The sequence below is a fragment of the Hipposideros armiger genome, unplaced genomic scaffold, assembly GCF_001890085.2.
Source record: "Hipposideros armiger isolate ML-2016 unplaced genomic scaffold, ASM189008v1 scaffold_136, whole genome shotgun sequence".
NCBI classification, from domain to species: domain Eukaryota; kingdom Metazoa; phylum Chordata; class Mammalia; order Chiroptera; family Hipposideridae; genus Hipposideros; species Hipposideros armiger.
Genome location: NW_017731486.1, coordinates 2,871,835 through 2,891,053, shown reverse-complemented (window position 1 = coordinate 2,891,053; position 19,219 = coordinate 2,871,835). Strand labels below are relative to the sequence as shown.

General features: G+C 37.7%; 1 protein-coding gene across 5 annotated transcripts in view; it reads left to right on the top strand.

The window, feature by feature from the left end:
• PTPRM (protein tyrosine phosphatase receptor type M) overlaps window positions 1–19,219 on the top strand; it is a 672,175-nt gene that overhangs the window by 275,091 nt on the left and 377,865 nt on the right. For all 5 annotated transcript variants that reach the window (XM_019649948.1, XM_019649947.1, XM_019649950.1 and 2 more), the window contains exon 7: window positions 17,425–17,733. In XM_019649948.1, coding sequence (XP_019505493.1) covers window positions 17,425–17,733 — 309 coding nt within the window. The remainder of the gene's footprint in view (window positions 1–17,424; window positions 17,734–19,219) is intronic.

The following is a 19,219-nucleotide window of genomic DNA, read 5'->3' as shown; positions in this document are numbered from 1 at the left end:
ATTTAAGTGTTTAATTCATTTCTAATTTATTCTCATATATGGCATAAGTAGGTGGTCCATTTTTCATTTTTTTGCAGGTGTCAGTCCAGTTTTCCCAGCACCATTTATTAAATAAACTATCTTTACTCCAATGTAAATTCTTGCTTCCATTGTCATAGATTAAATGACCATATATGGATGGATTTATTTCTGGGCTCTTTGTTGTGTTCCATTAATCTATGTGTCTGTTTTTATGCCCGTACCATACTGTTTTGATTACTATAGCCTTGCAGAATGATTTGATGTCAGGTAATGTGATACCTCCCATTTTGTTCTTATTTCTGAAGTTATGGTTATTTGGGGTCTTTTATAGTTCCATATAAATTTTAGGATTATATGTTCTATTTCTGAGAAAAATGTCCTTGGTAGTTTGATACGAATTGTGTTGAATCTATATATCGCCTCAGGTAGTATTGACATTTTAACTATATTAATTCTTCCTATACATGAACATGGTATGTATTACCATTTATTTTTATCTTCTTTGATGTCTCTCTTTGGTGTCTAATAATTTTCTGAGTACAGGATTTTTACTTCTTTGGTTTAATTTATTCCTAGGTATTTTATTATTTTTGAAGCAATTGAAACTGGGATTGATTTCTTGATTTCTTCTTCTGATAGTTTATTATTGGTGTATACAGATGCAACTGATTTCTGAATATTAGTTTTGTATCCTGCTACTTTACTAAATTGATTTGTGAGTTCTGACAGTTTTTTGGTGAAGTCTGTGGGATTCTTTCTATATAGTATCATGCCATCTGAATATAATGACAATTTTACATTCTCCTTTCCAATTTGGATGCCTTTTATTTCTTCTTCTTTTCCACTTGCTGTGGCTAGAACTTCCAGAACTATGTTGGATAGAAGTGGTGAAAGTGGGCAGCCTTGTCTTGTTCCTGATCTAAAGGGGAAAGGTTTTAGTCTTTCCCCATTGAGAATGATGTTAGCTGTGGGCTTATCATATATAGCCTTTATTATGTTGAAATATGGTCCCTGTATTCTCACTCTGCTAAGAGTTTTTACCATAAATGGTTGCTGGATTTTGTCAAATTCTTCTTCTGCATCTATTGGTATGAACATATGATTTTTATTTTTCATTTTGTTAATGTGATGTATTACATTAATTGATTTGTGGATTTGAACCAGCCCTGTATACCATGAATGAATCCCACTTGGTCGTGGCATATGATCTTTTTAATGTGTTGCTGAATCTGCTTTGCTAGTATTTTCTTGAGGTTTTTTGCATCTAGGTTGATTAGGGATATCGGCCATAGTTTTCTCTTTTTGTAATATCTTTGTCTCATTTTGAGATCAGAGTAATAGTGGCCTCATAAAATGTGCTTGGGAGCCTTCCCTCCTTTGGTATTTTTGGGAATAGTTTGAGGAAAATGGGTATTAATTCTTTTTTTTAAATTGCTAAATACAGATTTTTTAGAATTAGTTTCAACTGTTCAACACAGTACAATAGTTATATTTTTTACCCCTTAAAATGACAACCCTCCTCCCTCAATCCACCACCCCACTTCCCCCCCAATATCATACATATCTATTACAATTCTCTTGACTCCACTCCCACACTATACTTCATGTTCCATGAATATATATATATATATATATATATATATATATATATATATATTCACTTATTTTTGACATACAATTATTAATTCTTTTTGAATGTTTTGTAAAATTCACCAGTGAAGCCATCTGGTTGAGGACTTTTGTTTATTGGAAGCTTGTTGATTGCTGATTCAGCTTCTTTGGTAGTAATCAGTCTGTTCAGAGTTTCTGTTTCTTCTTGGTTCAGACTTGGAAGATTGTATGCTTCTAGAAATTTATCCATTTCTTCCAGATTGTCTGATTTGTCGGCATACAGTTGCTCATAGTATTTTCTTAAAATTTTCTGTGTTTCTGTGGTTTCTGTTGTCACTTTCCTCTTTCATTTCTGATTTTATTAATTTGTTTTCCTTGGTGAGTCTGGCTAAGAGTTTGTCGATTTTGTTTATCTTTTCAAAAAAACAGCTCTTGGTTTCATTGATCTTTTGTATTACTTTTTTGGTCTCTATTTCATTTATTTCTGCTCTTATCTTTATTATTTCCTTCCATGTACTCCCTTTGGGCTTGCTTTGCTGTTGTTTTTGTAGTTCCCTTAGGTGTAAAGATAGTCTGTCAATTTAAGATTTTCCTTCTTTCCTTAGATAGGCCTGCGTTGCTATGAATTTCCCTCTTAGGACTGCTTTTGCTGCATCCCATAGGTTTTGGATTGTTGTGTTTTCATTTTCATTTGTCTTGAGGTATCTCTTGATTTCTTCCTTGATCTCATTTTTGACCCATCCGCTATTTAGTAACAAGTTATTCAGCCTCCATGTATTTGTGTGCTTTCTGGATTTCTTCTCATAATTGATTTCTAGTTTCATAGCATTGTGGTTGGAGAAGACACTTGATATGATTTCAATCTTCTTACACTTATTGAGACTTGTTTTGTGGCCTAACATGTGGTCTATCTTGGAAAATGTTCCATGTGCACTTGAGAAGAATGAATATATATTCTGTTGCTTTGGGGTGGAATGCTCTAAAAATATCAATTAAATCCAACTGATGTAAAGTGTCATTTAAGGCCACTGTTTCTGTGTTGACTTTCTGTCTGGAGGACCTGTCTATTGGTGACAATATGGTGTTCAAGTCCCCTACTATGATAGTGCTACTGTTGATCTCTGACTTTATGTTGGTCATAAACTGTTTTATATATTTAGGAGCTCCAATGTTGGGTGCATAGATTTTATTTACTAGGGTTATGTCCTTTTGTTGGATTGATCCCTTTATTATTATGTAGGGCCCTTCTTTGTGTTTTATTGTAGTCTCATTTTAAAGTCTGTTTTGTCCGGTGTAAGTATTGCTGCTCCAGCTTTTTTCTCATTTCCATTTGCATGTAATATCTTATTCCATCCCTTTACTTTCAGTCTGTGTGTCTTTTGATCTTAGATGAGTCTCTTGTAAGCAGCATATGCATGGGTCCTGTTTTCTTATCCATTCAGCCACTCTATATCTTTTGATTGGAACATTTAGCCCATTCACATTTAAAGTGATTATTGATAGGTGCATAGTTATTTCCATTTTGTTATTTGTGTTCCTGGTCTTTGTTAGTTAGGTTGTTTTTCTCTTTCCTCTGCTTAAAGAAGCCCTTCTAACATTACCTGCAATCCTCGCTTAGTGATAATGAATTCCTTTAGCTTATTCTTTTCTGAGAAGCTGTTTGCCTCCCCTTCAATTTTAAGTGATAGCCTTGCTGGGTAGAGCAGTCTTGGTTGTAGGGCTTTGTTTTGCATCACTTTGAATATGTCCTGCCACTCCCTTCTGGCCTGCAGAGTTTCTGTAGAAAAGTCAGCTATTAGTCTCATAGGTGTTCCTTTGTATGAAACCTGCTGTCTTTTTCTTGCTGCTTTTAGGATTCTGTCTTTGTCTTTAACCTTTGCCATTTTAACTATGATGTGTCTCGGTGTGGACCTGTTTGGGTTCAGCTTGTTTGGAACTCTCTGCACTTCCTGGGCTTGTATGTCAATTTCCTTCACCAGGGTAGGGAAGTTCTCAGTCATTATTTCTTCACATACATTCTCAATCCCTTGCTTCTTCTCTTCTCCTTCTGGTATTCCTATGATGCGAATGTTGTTGCGCTTGATGTTGTCCCACAGGTCTCTTAAATTATTTTCATTGTTTTTTATTCTTTTTTATATTTGTTGCTCAAACTGGGTGATTTCTGCTTTTTTGTCTTCTAAGTCACTGATCCGATTCTCTGCTTCACCTAATCTACTGGTGATTCCTTCAAGTGTGTTCTTCATTTCAGTTATTGTATTCTTTAGTTCTATCTGGTTGTTTTTCATGATTTCTCTATCCTTCTTTATGTCCTTACTAAGTTCCTTAAACATTCTTATCATCAGTGTTCTAAACTCTGTCTCTGGAAGGTTGGATACCTTGGTTTCATTTAGTTCTACTTCTAGAGGTTTCTTCTGATAATTTACTTGGACATGTTTCTTTGTTTCTTCATTCTGGCTGTCCCCCTGTGATTGCTTTGATGAATTGGGTAGATCACCTATGTCTCTCAGTCGTTGCTGGGTGGTCCTGTAGTATGTGTCTTTTATATTCAGATTGCACAGTCTCCCTATTCTCCCTTCCCGTGTGTTCCAGAGGTATCGCTGTTGAAGTTGTTCTTTAATTGCTTTTGGTTTGTCAGAGGGTGAGACTGACCATCAGACTGATTAGCTTGGAGAATTAGCCCAGTTCACAGTGTATGAGATGCTGTGTGGAGGTTGACCCCCTCAGAGGAGGCTTGGCCACTGTGGGCTCCTGTGCCTGTGGAAAATTTCCTTTGAGGGTGCCACTTGGAGGTTCAACCAGCTAGTACCCTGGTTTTGTCTAACACTGGCCCCTGGGTGTATTGGCTCTGGTGTCTCTTGGGCGGGGCTCCCACTCAGCCATTTCAGCTTTGTCTGTTACTGGCCTGTAGCTATCCGGTAGGCTCTATGCAGTTGGCTGCTGCCTGTGCTTGACCTGGATTCATGTGGGGATGGTCCCTGTGTGAACTGAGGCCGGCTGTACCCTATATTGTTCCTGAGGCAGTTTAGGAAAAGGCCCGGGGCCCACTAGACCTGTTGCCATCTGTCAGATGCCGTAAGGCCCAAGTATTGAAAGAGACTCTTTAGGAGTGTGTGTCTGGATATTTGACTCGGTGTTGAGGGTGCCCTCTGCGATGTGGCAGTAGCTTGGAAGGATGGAGTTCAAGTGTTTATGTGATGTGATTGGTAGTTTTTGAGATGTTAATGAAGATTCAGGTCTTACACCAATACCTGGCCTGTGACCCCCTTGTATAGCATCCCAAGGCACTGCAGCCAGACTCCACCTTATGCTCACAGATTTACAAAACGTGCTCCTGAGTGGTTGTGGTGCAGGACTGTGTTCACTGAACACCACGAAGATGACACCAGGGCTCACTGGTCCACCTTCTGTTGTAAAAAACCTTTTCCACAGTTTGTGGGAGTAGGGCCAGTCACCCTGGCACCTCAGTTGCCCCTGGCAATTCAGCTGTAGGTGGATGAGCTGGTGTTACAGGTTTGTAAATGCTGTGGTCTGTGGTTTCTACAAATTCAATGTTGTCTCAGCTCTTGGACCAGTGCTTTGTCCTTATCCGCTTCATAAAAAAACAAAGCAAGGCAACCCCAAAACACCAAAAACAAATACACCTCCACAAACATGATAAACAATGATCAGACAGGAGAAACAAAAATATATAAAAGAGACAAAAGTACAAACACAAAAACAGAAGAACAAGACAGAAAAACAGTGAAGAAAGCAATAACCGGATAAACAAGCCTGAGAAACATCAACAAAAAGAAAACAGATGAAAGAAAGGAAGAAAAAAGAAGAAAGAGATGAAAGAGAAAGAAAAGAAAAAATAATAAAATAAAAAACAGAAAAAAGGAAGGGGGGGAGGAAAAAAGAAAAAGCAAAACAAAAACAAATAAACAAACAAAAATAAACAATTATAAAAAACAACAAAAAAGAAAAGGCTCTCCACCCACTTGAATGTGCAGACCACTTGTTCCACAATAGAGAGTCTGGATGACTCAGCCCCTTCTGTGTTGTGGGGAAGGGCCTCTTTCCCAGCTTATATTGTTCTTGTTGTCAGTAGTTTAATTCTGTATTGTTTTTCAAACCTCTCAAATTAGACATTATTTTTATTTTATAAATATAAGTGTAGATATTTCTTTGTTTATAATTTCTCCTAGCATCTCAGACTTTCATTCAAATATCTTTTTAAAATCTTCCTGTAGTTTCTCCTTTATTGTAGGTAATTGGCAATAAACCCACTCAATTTTGATTCTTTGAAACCATGTTTATTTCATCTATTTATGAGAGATGGTTTTACCACATGTACAATTCCAAGTTAACATGTTTTCTCTCAGCACTTTTGAGATATTGTTCCCATTTTCTGCCTTTCATGGTGGCTGTTGAGAAACCTGATAATCTAATTGCTGTTGCTTTGTAGGTGATATATCATTTCTCTCCAGATGCATTTAAGATCTTCTCTTTACTTTTGGTGTCCATAGTTAACTATAGTATGTCTAAGTTTGGACTTAATTTTATGTATCCTTTTTGTTGTATATGTTACATTTTGTGTGTCTTTTAATTGATGTCTTCTGTAAATTCTGAAAATTTCTCAGACATATGTCTTCAGGTAGTGCCTCACCTGTATTCTCTTTGTTCTCCTAGAATACCAATTAGAAATAAGTTAAACCCTCAGATTATGACCTTCAGCCCAGTTCCCTTTTTTCTAATGCCTTTCCCTTTCTAGTTCTTTGTGCTGCATTCTCAATAATTTTCTCCAATCTATCTTCTATTCATTCATTGTCTCATAATCTGTATGCAACCTTGTCTTATCCATCCATTGAGTTTTTGTTATATTTAATTTTTTTATTTCTAAAAGTTATATTTAATTTTGTTTTTTATTTTAATAGACCTAGTCATTTTTCATAGTTGCATGCTCATTTTTATGATTATATTTTTAAATGTGAAAGTTACTCAAATTTTATATTCTGCATCTGATTATTTTTGGTATCTAAATCTGTTGTTTCTTATTTTTGCTGACTGTCACTCATGGTAGTTTATTTTATGGTGTTTTTGGTGGTCTCTGCTAATGAGCATTATATTTGGTTGGTCATTATCTTTGAAAACAAGGGGCCTAATTTAGGGATGATTTTGTTCAGAGATTTGTGTTTGTGTCTGCTGGATCTAGGAGACCATACTGTCTTTAGATACTTTAGACACTTCCAAGTATCTGGTATTAACAGGAAACATCAGGTTTAGTTTTTTTACGCTGCCCCTGGCCCAAGAGTTAGTCTTTAGATTTCAGAACTGATATAGTTTAGCATTAGATGGCAGAGCTACTGTTTGATCTCACACTTTGTGTTAGACAAGGAACAAGATGTAAGGTGCCACTGGGGAGACATCACATCCTGTACAACAAAATAAAATACATGTAATGATGGGGTATGATGAGTGGTTTATTGGCAGAGGTTCTTAACATAAACACCTGTTAAACAGAGTTGCTATAGCTGAGGAAAGAAATAGTTCTGTACATAATAAATTTTTATTTCAAAAGTTATGTCAAATAAATGATGCAATTCAAAATGGTCCCACGATAGAATTTGCTTATTTACATTTTTGGAACCAGTACCAGTAATTTAAGATCTGTCCTCGGGAACTGGCATTAGTTTAGCCTTGAAAGAGAATCTGTTTGGGGGAAAAGGAACATCTGGACATTGTTTTCCTTTTAGAGAGCAATTTGATATTATCTTTAATTAGAACAATTAAAGATGTACAAACTCTACAAGCCAACAGTCCTACTTTTTGTGTTTACCCAAGGGAAACCTTGGCTAAGAAAACATACATAAAAGGATGTTCGTTGTACCTTCTTGTGATATCAAAAAAGTAGACTCAATTTATCTGTTCCTCAATAGTGGATGCATAGGTAAACTGAGGTTCGTGTATTTAATGAAGTTCTATACAGCAGTTAAAATGATCTGTATGAACTATCTGTAGATCTAGTTTAGATCTATATATTTAAGCTTGGCACAATTAGAATGAACCTCAAGTTGCAAAGAATGGTAGCACTTAAAATTTTAAGCATCCCAGATGTATGTAATGAAAGTACAAAAACCTGTCTGGGAATGATACATGATAACCTTGGAATAGCCTGCAGGAATATGGAAAGGATTTATGTCAGTAATATTTTTTCCTTTAATAAAAAATGATCTGAAGCAAAACACAAAATACTAATACTTGGTATTAGTAGGAGTAATGTGGTTTGCAAGTGTTCCACAAGATGAGCAAACATTTCTAATACATTTATTTTACTATTAGTTTTTTTATTATTGTACAAAAAATACAATAGTTATCCTTTTCACCCCTCACAAAGTGACAAACCCCCCCCCATCTATTGCCCCCCCCGATATCATACTTATGTTTTACAATTCCATTGACTCCATTCCCACACTATACTCCACATGCCATGACTATGTATGCATTAAATTACAGTTGACATATAATATTATTCATTGGCAGCTTCAGATGTACAGTGCAGTGGTCAGGCCTCTACCCCATCCATGCAGTGGTCTCCCTAACAAGACATGAGACCATCTGGACCCCTAAAAATTACTTACAACATTGTTGATTATATTCCCCAAACTGTCTTTTCTATCCCTGTGGCAATATTGTAGTTACCAATTTATGCTGTCTAATCCCTTCCCCTTCTCCCTCATCCCCACCCACGTCCCATCTAGCAACCATCAGTTTTTCCTCTATATCTCTGAGACTATTTCTGTTTACATTACTCATTTATTCAGTTCTTTAGATTCCACATATAAGTGAGATCATATGGTATTTGTCTTTCTCTGACTGACTTATTTCACTTAGCATAATGTTCTCTAGTTCCATCCATGTCATTGCAAATGGTACAATTTCCTTCTTCTTTATAGCCGAGTAATACTCCATTGTGTAATTGTACCACAGTTTCTTAATACAGTTGTCTACCAATGGGCATTTCAGTTGTTTCCAAGTCTTGGCTATTGTAAATAGCACTGCAATGAACATAGAGGTGCATATATTGTTTCGAATTAGTGTCTTGGGTTTTTCTGGATAGATACCTAAGAGTGGATCATAAGGTAGTTCTATTTCCAGTTTTTTGAGATACCTCCATACTGATTTCAATAGTAGCTACACTAATCTGCAATCCCACCAACAGTGCACCAGGGTTCCCTTTTTTCCACAACCTTGCCAGCTCTTGTTGTTTGTTGATTTATTAATGAAAGCCATTCTGATGGGGGTAAGGTGGTATTTCATTGTGGTTTTTATTTGCATTTCTCTAATGATTAGTGAGGTTGAACATTTTTTCATATGCCTGTTGGCCATCTGTATGCCCTCTTTAGAGAAATGTCTCTTCATATCCTCTGCCCATTTTTTAACTGGGTTGGGTTTTTTTTGGTGTTGAGTTCCATGAGTGTTTTATACATTTTGGATATTCACCTGTTATCAGATATATTGTTGATCAAATATCTTCTCCCATTCAGTAGACTGCCTTTTTGTTTTATTGATGGTTTCCTTTGTTGGGAAAAAACTTTTAGGAGGGACAGGTGGAAAATGGCAGCAGTGAGGTGGGCTCCCTGAGTTCTCGTCTGGAAATCACCACAGTTTGAAGAGCTGGAGCGCTGCAAACAAACCGAGCACGCTGAGCAGCGAAGGGACTCCCATGCCAAGTACTTAAAGATGGGCAGACCAGGCGAGTGGGGAAAGAGGGAGGCGAGACGCGTGGAGGCACAGCCTGCATGCGCAGCTGCTGAGACTCAGGGTCTCAGAGAGCAGACCAGAGGGAGTTCCTGCAGCTCCCTTCCTGCACCTCCAGCCCGCGCTAAGACATAATCCTCACCGAGCGAGTAGGAGACCAGAGAGAAGGGACTTGTGAGCAGAAACACTGTCCATCCGTGCCCGTGGCTACGGAGCTGTAGGATTGCAGGACACGGTGGAGGTGTTTGCGGCATCTGGGCAAGCTCAGACTCTGGGCTGACCGTCCTGATGGGAGTGCAACAGGAGCCCCAGGGTGTGTGGACTCTGAGGCAGAAATCTCAAACCAGTGGAGCAGGAGAACAGGGAAGCGAGAAGCGTGGAGACACAGCCCGCACCCCGCAGCTGTGGAGACAGGAGCTGCAGCACCAGGCTGGGCTCCTGGAGCACAACAGGAGCTCTGCTGGAGCATCTGAGCTCAAAATGGCAGGGGGGCCTTTTTCTTTTTCTTTTTTCCCTCTTATCTCTCAGACAGAAAAAAAACACCCAAAAAACTGCATAGATAAGAACCCACCCCCACCCTCCCTCAGAAACCTTGGCCCCCACCCTGCCAGAGCCTTAAACTGACCCCTGAAGAGAAGAGTAGTGTCAGATTAAAGAGGCGCTCCTACTCCCAGGGAGTTGAGAAACTCTGCATGAGGCTGCAGGAGTGTGCGCCTAAACACACCGTCCCCGCCCCCACCTCTCCTGGGTGGCTTGGGAAGCAGAGCAACTATAGCTGCTGAGTCACAGGCAGGCCTTCCTGGCAGGTGGCTTCTAGCAGCTCTGAAATCTCCACCCCCACCCGCTCTCAACAGCCCCCAGTGGAAAGAGTGCCTGAAGACGCACATCCAGCCCTCTGGCTGCGCAGAACTCAGAGTGCCTCTGGGCAGGTGGGAGCAGAAACAGCATTGGCTTTGTAAAAAAACTACCAATCACACCTCATAACCCCACTCATCTAAAATAGACCCGCATTACCAGGGTCACTCTAGGCACCAGGTGACCAGATCTGCCCCAACAAGATACAGAGGAGTTTGTGTATAGCAGAGGAAAACCTGGGGAGAGCTTGGTGGACTTCAGCCAAGATTGGCACTGGTTGTTTCTTGTTTTATCTCCTCTTTTGTTTGTTTGTTTGTTTTTGGTTTTGGTTTTTTTGGTGTGTTATATTGTTGTTGGTAATTGGGTTCTTTTGGATGTTCTGGGAGGGTTTTCATTGGTTGCTTGTGTTGGTTGTTTTGGGGTTTTTTCTATTTATTATTTTTAGTTTTTTTATATAAGCATATATAAAGGTGCATATATGTGGATATATATGTCCATATGTATGGGAGTGTAGATATATGTTTTTTTCTTCTTCGTTTTTCTCTTTCTTTCCTTCTTTCTTTTCTACCCTCTCTCTCCCTTCTTTTCTGCTTTCTTGTCACTGCTCTACTTTTCCTCCTTTCCATTTTTTCTGCAAGTTTTTTTGTTGTTTTTTGGGTGTTGCTATTTTGTTTCTTGCTTTGTTTATTCTGTTTTTTAGTTTATTATATTTTATTTTCTTTTGTTTTGCTCTTTGTTCCTTGTTTTTTTTCATTGTTGTTGTATTGTTTCTGTTGGTTTGTTTTCTACTTTTGTATGACTGATATTTCTGTACTTGTTGAGTGTAGGGTGATGGTTGTTTCATACATCAGAGAGTATCTGGTTACCTTTGGTAGCTGTTGTAGTTGTGCTTGTTGATCTGTTTTTCTCTAAAACCCACTCTGCAGCGGGGCCCAAAGAGGCACAAGAATCATCACACCCAGAGACCAACTTTAGATACAACCAGAGTATTACGGGGTCTGACCTACAAGAGTCACAACCAAAGGGAAATCACTAGAGGCACAAGAGCCTATAGGGGCCAAGTCTCATCAGAGGGGTCAACCCCCACACAACAGCTCATAAACTGTGTACACAGCTAATCCTCACGGCTAGTCAGGGTAGTTTTATATTGGTAGTTTTTACAAAGTCAATGCCATTTCTGCTCTCGCCTGCCCCGAGGCACGCTGAGTGCTGCCCAGCCAGAAGGTTGGATGTGCATCTTCAGGCACTCTTTCCCCTGGGGGCTGTTGCGGGGGTGGAGATTTCAGAGTTGCTAGAAGCCACCTGCCCAGGAGGCCTGAGTGACTCAGCAGCTGAAGTTGCTCGGCCTCTAGAGCCTCACAGGAGAGGTGGGGGCGGGGGCGGTGTGTTTAGGCGCACACTCCGCAGCCTCTTCTCATGCCTCAGATTGCAAACCATTGCACTCTTGCTGCTCTCTAGGCAGGCCATGAGGCACCGAAAGCAAGCTGCAGGAACACTCTCCGATCTGCTCTCTGAGGCCCCATGTCTCAGCAGCTGTGGTTGTGGGCTGCACCTCCACGTGTCTCGCCTTCCTCTTCCCCCACTTGCCCGGTCTGCCCACCTTCCAGTAATCAGCATGGGAGTCTCTTAGCTGCTCTGTGTGATGAGTAGAGGTTCATTTGATGAGTTACAGCAGTTCAAATTGTGGCAATTTCCAGGGGAGAACTCAGGGAGCCCTCTTCACAGCTGCCATTTTCCCCTTGAATCCCTCTAATACTTTTTAATATGGTAAAGGAGCAATATCTTGCAATATGAGTTGTTTGTTTCTGGAAGAAATTATGCTCACAAACCAAGGTATTACTGTTAAGTTACGGTTGACATTCAATCTTATTCAGCTTCAACTTCAGGTGTACAATGCAGTAGTATACCATCCATGAAGTGGACTTCCTAATAAGACAAGTGCCCATCTGACACCTTACAAAATATTTACATTATTGATTGTATACTGTGGCTACCAATTTGTGCTTTCGAATCCTCTCACCTTCTCCCTCATCCCCACCCCTTCCCATCTAGCAACCATCAGGTTTTCTCTATATTTCTGAGACTATTTCTGTTTAGTTTGTTCATTTATTTTTTTCTTTAGATTCCACATATAAGTGAGATCATATGGTATTTGTCTTTCTCCATTTAAGAAACTCTTTGCTTAAGAACAGTTAGATAAAAAATTCTTTTAAAAAAATTATCTCGAAAGACCTGGTGAAATTACCCTGAAAACAGTCACCTTTGGTGACTACCCTAAGGCCTAAGATGTAGTCTTTTACTTTATTTTTGAATTGTGAAAAGCGAACTAAAGAAAGCTTTTGTACTCACTGCTCTTTCAGGTTCACTTAATACTACTAGAGAATGCTCCCTCCAGGGTACCGGTGGTCGCTAGGGTTTAGAGTACATATGCAGCCTTAGCCTTTTGCCTGAGAGGTCTGCATTTTTGCCACAATGTAGGTATTAGTCATTTTATTATGTAAGATAATCTTTTGCACTTCCCATAAAACATTAACAGGAATTTCAGCTTTCTACTGTGACCAAAATTAAAACAATTGATATTATTGATATGTGGAAGTCCATTTCCCAGCAACATGGGGTAGTAGGTTACTTAGCCCTACAATTTAGGCCAGGTTCAAACCAGCACTTGGAAAACACAAAAGACAATTAAGAATATGTCCACCTAAACCAAGAAATAAGTAGAATGTTTGATTCTCTGTAAGGCTTAGTTGGCATTGCTATACTTTCATTCACTTACTCAATAAGACTGTTTTGACATCTGTTGAATTAGTACTATTTTTGAAATTCAACATGTTGTTTAGGAAGAAACTATTCTTTTATATAGGGCTATGTGATACAGTTGAGGAAAAAGTGTTTTCTAGTATATATCTTGATTCTGATTATGATACAATGCAAAAATATTGGTATAATATATGTGAAAAGTATTTTGGTGGAAGGGACTATTCAAATTCATGTAATTATTATGACAAGTTTTAATTTATTTAATTGCATTATAGATATATAGATACTTATAGGGTAGCATAAATTAAGGATTGATATAGTTCAGAATTTTCAACTTCACTGACAAAGGTCACTTTCTAAACCCTGGAAAACCTTAACTGATTAAAAAATTATCACTATTTCACTTGAAAACAGTGTCATGCCTTGAGTCCTTGCTGCTTAGGAATATTGAATGACTGGGGATGTCATTATAATATTAGTTAATCTGGTTTTTGCTGTGATTTAACTGAATAGTAAAGTAAATTACTTTATTATTTTGTCACCTTCATTGTGTACCTGGCACAGCAGAAATATAATAGGTGAAGGTGCCAAAGGGGGTCCACCATACCATTCTGGTGGTTATTCCTTTTATTGTAATAGACCTCTGGATAACTCATGAAGAAGGAGAAAAGAAAAACCTGTTAGTGGGAACATTGGTTGTAATCTGTGTTTTTGATTATCAATGACAGGATCCTAAAATTACACCCAAATCTCTCTCATCAGTCCTGAAATTGAGTTTCTGAAAAAGCACTGCAGTACTAATAGAAGGTAAAGTGCAGAGTCCCAGAAAAATGAGCTGTGAATTAAACCTGCAATGGAAATTGATCCTATCAGTCAGTTTCTGCCCTGTTTCACAGAAAAATAGGAGTGAATGTAGAAGGAGCCAGGATCTCTGATTAAATAGGAGGCTGAAGTGCTGGAGGCTACAACTAGGCTTGCTGGTCCCTCAGGTCAGGACTGCAAGTGTCAGATGTCTCTGTTGGAAACCTGGCTCAAACTGGCAGAAAGAGAACAGAATGAAAAATGCTGCTGACCAGCAGGGGACTTGGTAAGAATTCGCTGACTAAGCTTCTGGTGCCACAGCCATTGCACTCCTTCGGGAGGCTATTCTAGCCTCTTATCCTGAGTCAGTGGGCCCAGATTAGATGGCTGGCCTCGTGATTCATTCCAGTTGAGGCTGTTATGATGCCCATTCCACTGTGGGCCAAGAGCGTGAGTGTGAAGAGACATGGCCTTGGAATCAACTCGCATCCTTAGTAGCACTTTCAGGATTTTGAGGAAAGAGAAACAAATATCCTACAACTAGTTGCCCTGTGAATATAATTTATTACCCTGTTATCTAACTCCAAGAGCTTTATTTTGTGCACATAGCATGATAGTAATAGTATGCCAAGGATTTTTGGCCATGTGTATTCGACTCCCAGAAATTCACTTTAGTTATAATTAGCCTACTGAAATTACACACTTCTGGTTATGAAGTTGTCACTTTTTTCCTACAGTGCGATATATTTCTACTAGGATGCCCTTCAAAGTTTTCAGGGATCTTCAGTATAACTCCCTAGAGCAAACATCCCTGTGGAATGCCTCATTCAGAGTTAGCAGCACAGTAATAGTAATGTTTCTGGCATTACAGTGAAGATAAAGGTACTATAAAACACTAACTGAAGATATAACCATTATAAACCATTGCTGGATCAGAGCTCAATTTTGCAGAATGGCAGAAGAAAAGAAAAAAGGCAATAAAATCGGGCAGTTTGCTTCAGATGAGTAGAAAGGACTGTCAGATTCCCTTAGTCATTAGACTTAGCTTATCAGAGCTATTGTCAAAGGAGGGTGTTAGCACAGTTACTTGGTATTGCAGGGCATTCAGCTTATGTTATCAGATGCCTTTTTCCCAACTCACTTCATTGTGGCCTTTGGTCCCTGGCAAGAGAAAATTGCTCTCCCGCTCAGGTGGGCCATGCTGTCTGCATCCTGGTACTGATTCAACTTCTCTCTTCAGCTTTTGGCTAATGGGACAAATGTTTAAGAATCAGAGTCAAAGTGACATCCACCCCTTCCACCTGTTGATGTGATTTGACCCTGCCATGTTGATATCAACTTATTAGTAGACACAACAGATTTGTACTATAGGTGATAGCCCGTGAAGGGCAGAGTGGAAATACTCGGTTTGGAAATGCTTCTGTGAGATAGTTTATTCTGGTTAACTGGGAACCTGAAGATGATGCCAGTGAGCACAAGCCTCTTTCAATCTAAGATTTAAACCTCATACTTTAAGCCTCTTTCTCTAACCTGTTAATTACCACTTATGACAATAGGGACTCGGGGACCTTGGTCATAGAAATCCTTATTTTATGCTAGGCTTAGCTACTTTACTTGGTAAATGTATGGGAAGTTTGAGACATAATTTTACTATGATGGAATTCTAAAAGGTAATAACAGAGAGGAAGGGAGTATGCATTTAAAAAAACTTGACCAGTAAGCAGATCGATCCTTTGGTTTTTTTCAATATTTGGGCTTAATTTATGTGTGTATTTTCTTAGCTAAGGAATACTAAAATAATACAGGCTTATTTATACAGTGGAAAGTAGTTTTCTATTGAAATTAAGTTAGAACTGCATTGCTCGTTTAAACTAATATTTGAAGTGTTTAGTCATTTTAATAGTAAGTAAAATTGATGAAAACCTTTGGAAAACACTTTAGAACAGTCCTTGTGGAGACATGTGTATTAATAAGGAAAGACATAAAGAGATGCATGTTAATTTGTTTATGGATAAGTAATCTGGAGCTTATTAAAAGTTTTTGCAAATATTCAACTAATGAACCATTATATAAAATTAGACATTTTCTTACAGTGTGAAAAGTCTCTAGACTGGAAAATAAAAACCTTCAATGTTATTTCTAAATAATTTATTTATGATATTTTTATTAACATTAGTAATTTAACTATAAAAAAATGTGTAATAAGATATGCCACTCAAGATTCTCTGGGAGAATTCATCTTACTTGTCCTTGGTTTCTGGAGTTATTACAGGATGGAATAGCATGAACAATCTTAACTTCATTTATGGTTTTAGCAGATATCTGGCTGATTAATCCCATCTAGCATATATATAAAAAATATATATATATATATATAGCATATATAAAAATATATATAAAACATATATATTATTTCACTTCAAATATTTTCATTTGTTGGAGGTTGTTGGTTCTAAGTTTTCTCTAGGCCCTAAATGATGGGAAAACAAGGAATTGGTGCACAATTGAAGAAAAAAAATGAACTGCAGCAAATGTCCAGACAAATTTCCAGTATAGGTAGGGTTGTCTGAGAAAGCTAAACTGGGGAACATGGCCTGGACCCCTCTTCTCTGGAATCAGGATAATGGAGAAGGATTCTTTCCAGCATTTCTGTCCCAAGATTAAATACATAGGGTCTTTAGTATTGTACATTCTTTGGTCATGTTTTAGGTGGAATTTTAGGTATATTTAATATCCTAATTTCTTTTCATCTTATTTTTTATTTTTAGTAGAAACTTTGCACTAGAGTTAAAGCAGCATGTGTTCAGTTGTCAGACATATATGAATTTTAGTGCCACAGTCAAACCTTGATCCTGGTCAAGTCATTGAACTGACGGTGGCCACAATTTTTTTAACTGTATATTGGAAAGAATAGTACTTAATCCACAGGATTGTTCTGAGGAATAGATAATATATATATAAAGGAATGCACACAGAGTAAGTGCACACGTAAATGGTAGTTGTTATTTCTCAAGTTTTCATGCTTTCTGTCCATTACCAACTTTTGATCACTTTGCACTCGTATATGATGACCACAATTAAGGAAAAGAAAAAGAAAAATGTATGGATTGAATGCATTTATGAACATACCAAAGCAGAGCATTTTAGATTAGATTCTCCCAAAACTCATGAAAGGTAAACTTCTTAGAAAGGTCCATATAGCACATAGTAAGTGCCCAATAAATGTTATATACTTAGTATTATTGCATTTTTATCATCATTTCATAAACAAGCTTAAGCTTTCTCTGTATATATTCTTTCTTTTAAACCATTCAAAATGCTAATATTCCCTGCATGTCATTTAGATTTCTAAGCCTGAAGCTCTGTACCTGGAGCTTGGGTGCAGAGTTTTATGCCATTCCCCAGAACATAGGCACATGGCCACATCTCGCTGCAGAAGAGGTTGGAAATTTTATTTAGTCTTTATTCTGGGTGGCCTTATGCCCTGATAAGATTAAAGGATTTTATTATTACAGAAGAAGAGGACACTAGATATTGGGGAAAAGTATGACTATCTGTGACATCTGGGCTTCACCAGATCTTTAAAATTTTTCTCTTATGTTTTCTTCTTCCTTCTTTCCTTTAATTTCCAATTAGATCCCATGCGAGGCCCAAGAAAACTGGAAGTAGTAGAAGTCAAATCTCGTCAAATCACTATCCGCTGGGAGCCATTTGGATATAATGTGACTCGTTGCCATCGTTATAATCTCACAGTCCACTACTGCTACCAAGTTGGAGGACAAGAACAAGTGCGAGAAGAAGTAAGCTGGGACACAGATAATTCACACCCTCAACATACGATCACTAACCTATCACCGTTTACCAACGTTAGTGTGAAACTCATCCTCATGAATCCTGAGGGACGGAAGGAAAGTCAAGAACTCATTGTACAGACGGATGAAGATTGTGAGTACTTTTAAATGATGTTTATGTGAAATCTATATCCTTTCAAAAAAGCAGACTTTGTTTCTTTTAAATTGAGATCTTTATAATAAAAATGAAAGCAAGAACTACTCACAGGGTTGAATAATACAGACGTGTATCTGTGCTTCTGTAGACTTAAGAGTTGGTAAGCGTAAAGAGAATGAAGGTGTACAAGTTTTTTTAATTTTTTAAGAGTCATAAAATCAGTTTTCTATATATAATAATTCCATATTGCTCTAAATAGCTCGTCGTTCAAGTTTTATTATCATGTTTAACTGAGAGTTGTTTTATTACCATGTTGGACTGAGAGGCATTAGATTATTTATATGAGAGCTTATTTAAATATATTTAAAAGCCATTCTGAAATATTTTTTATAGTTCAGATAAAAATTCAGCCCAAATAGAAGCTGCCCTTGCTTTTCAGCATAGTGTTGAAAAATACCTCATTAGGTTGACAGTCATGAAATAGGTCATATTTTCTCATAGAAACAATATTGTAACTGGATATTATCTTAATAAGCAAGAATTTAACAACTAAACCATGCATGTTGCCAGCAACTCATCAATAAAAGCAAATATACAATTGCAATAAATCTCTAAAATAATTTAAAATAGTGAAAATACTATTTGAATCCCATAGTATGGATATAAATGTACTTTTACACTGATTATACAGGGGACTCACATACTCATATAGCACATAAGATACAGTGGTGGTGTATTATGTATTTGATCTAAAATTAATTTGCCAGGCATCAGAATAAATTACAAAGAACTTGGGAAGCCCATTAAATGAATATATTTACTTATTCCTGGGAAAAATAGATGTTTAACTTTTTGTTTCTTCATGTAGCTAATATGACATTTGATCATTGATTATAATAAATTACATATTTATAACACTTTATTATTTAATTTAAAGAGCTAACAAAGTATTTTGAGTATTTATTGCCTATGCAATACCATGCATATTGCTACAGAAGGAAAACATGGAAACAGCCAGAGTTAAATGAAGCGCTCACCCCACATTCTTCTTTTTTTGTAGCCCTTTAAGTCCTTCCATAGTTACAAATTGTTGGTTGCTGTCAAATAGTTGTTTTATTACAATTATTTTTGTTAGGAGTATTAGTTTGATACAAGTCACTCAGCCAGGGCTGAGACTGGAAGCCTTATTTCTATTTCTTCCAACTCTTCCTCATCTCCTAGGAAATAAGAAAGATGTAAGCATTGTCAACAAGTCATTTCTGGACCCTTCTTCCCCCTGCATTTCAGTATTTTATTTGATTCTGACTACTGTTGTTTCTACTCCCAAGATACTAGATTGTTCTTTCCTCTCAACCTCCACAACCTCTACTCACTTCCTCATTATTTTATACTGAAATTTCTGGAATAGTTTCTAACCTTTTTTGTGGTTCCAGCTTTTTACCATTCCGAAGGCCCCTACTCATTCACTAAACTAATCTTTAAA